Source organism: Haemaphysalis longicornis, unplaced genomic scaffold (genome assembly GCF_048455015.1).
Source record: "Haemaphysalis longicornis isolate Haplotype H1 unplaced genomic scaffold, Haemaphysalis longicornis Haplotype H1 scaffold_10, whole genome shotgun sequence".
Lineage (NCBI taxonomy): Eukaryota > Metazoa > Arthropoda > Arachnida > Ixodida > Ixodidae > Haemaphysalis > Haemaphysalis longicornis.
The window spans coordinates 72,085,098-72,091,471 of record NW_027526204.1 but is presented as its reverse complement, the minus strand read 5'-3'; the positions used below and the strand labels follow the sequence as shown (position 1 = coordinate 72,091,471).

At 45.0% G+C, this 6,374-nt stretch overlaps 1 protein-coding gene across 1 annotated transcript; it reads right to left on the bottom strand.

Annotated features, from left to right (window-relative positions):
- Positions 1–943: 943 nt before the first annotated feature.
- Uxt (Uxt prefoldin-like subunit) lies at positions 944–6,267 on the bottom strand. The gene is made up of 5 exons (XM_077689842.1): positions 6,045–6,267; positions 5,882–5,963; positions 5,712–5,785; positions 4,389–4,560; positions 944–1,109 (listed from the first exon to the last, which is right to left on the bottom strand). The coding sequence occupies exons 1-5, from the start codon at positions 6,113–6,115 to the stop codon at positions 1,044–1,046; spliced, it is 465 nt and encodes a 154-aa protein (XP_077545968.1). The 5' UTR covers positions 6,116–6,267; the 3' UTR covers positions 944–1,043.
- Between the last annotated feature and the right edge of the window lie 107 nt (positions 6,268–6,374).

Here is a 6,374-nt window from a genome sequence, read left to right as displayed (position 1 = left end):
GTCTACCAGGTCAGATCTTTGCATGTTTTGTTGCCTTTATAGCGAGTAGTTGTTTTCAGATATCGACACGCATTTTTGTATTGCAAACTCAAGGAAGGCTTGTCTGCCTCCCACAACATTTACCTGGTCGAAGAACGAGAATAAACTCCTGCCATTCTGGCTTTTGAGGCAAGGACAACCTCCTGCAACTGAAAAATCAAGGTTCGGTTTTTCATAAACGAAAACCTGGCTTTTCTTCAATGTAGTACCCAACTGTAAACAGCACTAAAACCTGGCTATACTTGCATGGAACGTCACAGCAGGGGTCGGCAATATTTTGAGGCATATGGCCGAGTTGCATGAAGCCAACATGGTGGGGGACTGCAACTCAGTGGAGGGGCTTCGCAGGCAAAGAGAAAAAAATTTGGTGCATTGACAACGTACAAAACTGAAAGACTGGAGACAATTCCAACTGCAAGCAATCTTTTTTTGTTGGTGTTTAATCGCAATTAAAAAACTGCCATGTTGGCGTCTTTAGATAGTGACAAGGGTTGGGGGGGTTCCAATATGGTGCCTGGGGGGCATAATACCGCCCCAAGGACCTCGGGTTGCCGGCCCCTGCATTGCAGTATGTCAAAAATGACCACCGTAGAAGTGGAAAGAATCGTAGGCCACACTGCCGCTGATTCTGCTAGCTTCACGGAAAATGTCCAGTGTTCCTTGCATTCGAGAGCGTTGGCACATGCCAAGATCGGAACATGCAGTGAAATTTCAGGGGGGAGAAACTTTGGCGCAAGCTTAGCACAGCAGGAAATCTAGTCACCAAACAACTGCAAAAGACGAGTCACTTTTTTTTTTGCATTAAGTTGACAGTGCCAAATCACATTTGTTTAGAACCTCGAGGGCTATCCCAAATACCTTGATTTTGGCATTGCTGCAGAAAATGAAGCAATGACAACACTAATACAGGCAACCACACTGCACACTTTTAAGGCGACGAATTATTTTATTTACAGCACACCTATTTACAGCAACGCCCAAGGTCGCTTCACAGAGCAACCCCATCAGAACACTTCTCTTCGTTTGGGTGGGTCAATGTCGGCGGGCAAACCCTGAAGCTCCCGAAGACCCTGAAAAGAAGGACACCAGGAAATGGGTGAACTCTGCTGCCACTGTCAACATTCGTACAAATGAGAAGACGCAACAGCAGACATTCTGGACTGTCACTTATCCATTCGTGTTACATCAGCCACTAAGCGTTCGCATATGCAGCCAAACTGAAAGTGCTGCAAGTTGAAGTGGCACAATCCACAGCACAGTCAGGCATGCACTTGGGGGCAGCTTATACCCCTGCTACACTGGCATCCGAATGTCATTCAAACCAGATGTCATTTGACTCAAATGAGGGGCTTCGAATGCCAGTCAGAATCCGCCGTGCTCCACTAAAATTTTGACTGCATTTTAAAGCTTTAAAGGGACAGACAACCGATTTTTTTCGCATATATGTTCTCTAGCTCATATGAAAGCCAGCGTCTTATATAGGCCGGTAACCACAAGAAATTTTTAAACAAACTGGCGGAAATAATTTTAATTTGGCAGCAAACTTCCTGAAATCAGAAGGGTAGCGGTTCGTAGTGTCGAAACTTGACACTACAATATGTGTCCCTGTCACGTGACCTGCAAACCTACCAGCTACTGTAACTGCTGAAACGTTTATTTACATATTGAAAACCTTTTAACACAAGTATTTGTACAAGCTTAAATAGTATATGTATTTCTAAACATTACTTTGAAAATTCTAAAGACACGCCGCCCGACTCCGCTGGGTTGCTCTCAGTGTGGCTAACTGAGCCACCATGCTCAGAATCAACGGCAGCGTTCAGCAAACAGACCCAGCGAAGGAGCTTTGACGATTCTGTCTGAGTCAGGGGCGTTTGTTCTGCCAAAATATTTTATTTCAGTCTCCAAATACGCCAACGGCAGCTTAAAAAAAAAAAAAAAAAGAAAAACGTCGCGCTCGGGGAGAATCGAACTTCCCGCCTCCGCAACGTGAAGCCAGATTCTACCTATCATCTATCCCAACAGATGACGCATTCGTGCAAAATAGACCCTTGCATTAAAAAAACACAAAGAGGAACAGAAAAGCCTGCGATTCAAACTTTTTTAGCTGGTAACAAGTTTTTAAATAACGTTTTTTATTTCGCATACAGACAAAAGTATGTTGCCGAGATACTCTATGTCATGGTTGCCAGCATTAGTTTTGGGAGGGACACATACGGCTCGTAGATCAAAAAATTCGATTTAGAAAGTTCTAGAGCGTTATCAGCAAAACCGTTTCTCGTCAAGGTGCTTTAAGTGATGCCCTTTCATTTGGGATAGAGAATATATACTCGACAAAAATCGGTTGTCTGTCCCTTTAACAATCGCTCGCCGTGCTGCGTGGCGCTGCTGCTGGCGAGTTCTGTTTTTACACAATAATGCAACAATCAAATTTATTAGTGGCATTAAAATGATATCAAGTTATAAATAACAAGCTTTGATGCGGTTTTTTGCTTAATTCTGAATCACAATCGAGGTTTTGTGCTGTCTGGCCACACTGGTTTGTCGCTTGCTCGCACTGGTGCTGAGAGTATGGAATTATTATATCTTGATTTCATGATTTAAGTGAATGAAAGGTAAACAAAGTCCCACAATTAAGAATATTTTGTTTGTTTTAAGTACACCAGTAATGTATTTGTTTATGCTGACTTGGAACGCTGTGCGCAAGAGTGCTAGAAATGGTATTTGAGAGCCCCAAATGTCTCTGGGAGCTCATTTGATGCGAATGTCATTTGAGCCGAATGGCATTTCAAAACCCAGTGGAGCAGCACAACTTCGCATTTAGGTCAAATGACATACGGACCCTAGTGTAGAAGGGGTGTTCAGCTTTCGTCCTAGGAAATGTTGCCACGTCAATGACGACCCTTCGGTTTTGTTCTTGCCACCTGGCAGTCCCTACCTGTGAATGTGCCTTGCCAAAAGTAGGAAAACAGCACCGGTGCACATTAGGCACATCTCGTGTTGCGTAGCAAAACGTGTTGATGGGCAAATTGGAGCGTGATTTTCAGGATTGACACGGGAAAAGCGCTAGCTGTCAACTGGGACTCGTTCAGGAAAACTTGCCAACCCCTAGACAGGGTGATCAAAGTTAAGTCGACAGGTTTTTTTAAGATTTAGGCGTTTAGACATACATGAAGACCACCTCTACAGTTAAGTTATGCACCCAGGGGGACACAGATTGAGGTGGTAACTATTGATGACAGTGGCTTAATTAACTAAAACTGAATAATGATCTTCTTAGTGGCTGCACTAAACAGGCATGTTTGTATTCAAAAGTTAGACGCAATTGTGTTTCTATGCAGTTTCATTTAGCGGAATTCTTCTATCGCATTTGTATTCCAAGATAACGAACTGCAAAGTTTAATTGCCGTTCGCACGATTACGCATGCAAGACAGTGAGGATCGGTTCAAAGCTGCTCCCCTTTCTGATATGCCTGCCGTGTAGTGTTTAGTTTGACAACGGGGTGGAGGCATAGGCAAAAGTGATAACTGGCACCCTTTCAGTCTCAGCTGGCGTTATCGCAATCTGCAGTACTTGGAACCGCTATCGAAACACAGAACAAAGAGGAGGAGCTTTGCATTCACTGTCTTGCATGCGTAATCATGCGAATGGCAATTAAACTTTGCAGTTCGTTATGTCGGAGTACGAATGCGCAAGAAGAATTCTGCCAAACGAAAGTGCATAGAAACACGATTGCGTTTAACTTTTCAATAGGAACGTGCCTGCTTACTGCAGCCACTAAAAAGTTAATTATTAAATTTTAGGTAATTAAATCACTGACATCAACAATTATCACCTAATTCGGTGTCCCCCAGGGCACATAACCTCACTGTAGAGGTGGTCTTCCCGTAAATCTAAGCGCCTAATTTTTGAGAAACCTGTCGACTTAATTTTGATCACTCTGTATGACACCTGCAGAAGCCAAATAGGACCTGCATCAGCCCCGACAAGCTATCCCTGCCTGTTCGCTTCCACATGACGGTAACCCTCCGCGGTGGCTCAGTGGCTAAGGCGTTGCGCTGCTGAGCACAAGGTCGCAGATTCGATTCCCGGCCGCCGCGGCCGCTTTTCTGATGGAGGCGAAAAGCAAAAACGTCCGTGTGTACGAGATTTTGGCGCACGTTAAAGATCCCATGCAGGTGTTCAAAATTAATCCGCAGCCCTCCACTACAGCGCACCTCATCGCCTGCATTGCGTCGGCGCGTTAAACCCTACAATCAATCAATCAATCAATCAATCAATCAATCAATCAATCAATCAATCCACATGGTGGTAGAAGTTTCTCCCCGCAAGGGAAGGTACCACACACCTGCAGCACCATCTGTATGTGGGCCTTGATGTTGGCCGACTCCTTGGAGATGCGCTGCAGTTCAGTCTCGAGCAGGGCCTCGCGGCGGCCAATGAACCACAGGGCTTCCTCGTGCGTCAGCTCCACAAAGAAGCCCATGCCAACCTGGACAAAGATCTTGGACACGTCCGGCCTGTGGGAAAAGGTAACGTGGGCACGGGCGACACAAACAAGTGCCCGGTCAGTTGCCTTCTATTAGTTTAGAATCGTCACTAATTCGACTAAATTCAGCCGTCCTGTTAGGCTTAAAGTAGGTACGTATGTCAACTTAGTTTCATTCAACCAAATTTACAAAGACAACCCACTTTAAGGACATTACTTGCCTTGGCCGTGTGATTCAATTTAATGGAGTCTCGTGTCGGGCCGCCGTGAAGATATGCATGCTGACTTTAATTAAAGGGACCCTGCAACACTTTTGATAAATGCTTCCGCTCTTTCCTTTGCGTCTGGAAGCACTGCAAAAGCTCCCATTATTGCCAGCACGGAGCGGCACTGTGTGATTTGCTCGTGGCACCAGATACGCCTTCCGTTTCTGGTTTGTTTTTGTGGCTTTCTTTTTAAAGTTGTTATCGAAAAGCGTTCATTGCTGCAACTGAAGGAAAAGTGGCCAACAGCCGCCTCAGTGACGTAATTCGGGACGTCGAAGAACGTCAAGACCGGGAAAGAGAGAAAAATCTTTTGAGTGAGTTTCCCTGTTATCTGACGGGCATAGTGCAGTAATTTTTGGCTGAGGTACTTTGCGACCCCCTAATCTAAGTACTGGGTGTGTTGGGTGACTACGTTCTGCAGCTACTTAAGATTTCAAAAAAGTATAAAAAAGTGTTGCAGGGTCCCTTTAATGCGACAAAATTTTAGCTGGGGTGTAAAACAAAGTTCAACTGTGAAGAAATCGGACATTGTGTAATGTAAAAGCGGCAGAGCAGCAATAACAAATACAATTGTTTTTCTGGAGACTTCTTGAGACGAGAGGTTTTCTGTAATACGAGAGGCCTGAGACAATGGGTGTAGAAGACAATATATGTGCGAGAATGATGGTGTCATGAAACTTCCGTGCCAGTCACCACTCAGAACAGGTCGTCATGTCGGCGTAGATTTGAACAATATTGGCTCAAGAGTTATAACCTTTGGGGTACACCGGGGGAAATATCAAAGTTGTCAAGCATGGAACCAGAAATTTAACTACCTGCTCGATGAGCAATCAGGCCGCAGACAAAGCAAGACGCTACACAGGATGACAGGAGCATTCAGAAACTACGGAACACCTATACTTCCGTAAGTACTTACACGACAGCCTGAACGTAGAAGTTGCAGCCCAGGTCGACCTGCGTTCGAAACGACTCCTTATTGGCCTCGACCTCCTACAAGAAGCGGTGCAAAAAAAGAAACAATTACAATCACACAAAGTTAAAATCGTGAAGACCGCGGTGAGGGAAGCTTGATTCCAGCACGTCTACCTGAATTCTCTCGACCACAGTCCGCAGTTGAAGCAGCTCGGCCAACTTCGCGCAGACCGCGTCGCGCTCTTCAAGGCACTTCCTGCGGTATCGTAAGGGAAGAAACGAAGCTTCAAATAAGCCACTGGCCCAGATTGAGAACGTTTGTACCGCAAAGACGAACCTCAGGTCCTCCTTGAGCACATCGTTTAGGAAAGTCTCGTACTGCAGAACCTTTTCCCGAATGTCCGTCATGATCGCGCGTGCTTCCGAGTACTTAAATATCACACCTTGAAGAAATCATCGCCTCAGAACTTAGCGAAGGACAGATCCCGATCGCGCCGAACGTCAAAAAAACGTGTGGTGCAAGTATGCACCATACGCTGTGGTCGTACTCGTAAGAAAACGAAACAGCGTTCGCAAGTTGCACCACTAATCAAAATTATTAAGCTTTTATATATTTTTCGGAGAAACAAGTACTAGTAGATTTAAAAATTAATAACAGCCTCTTTCC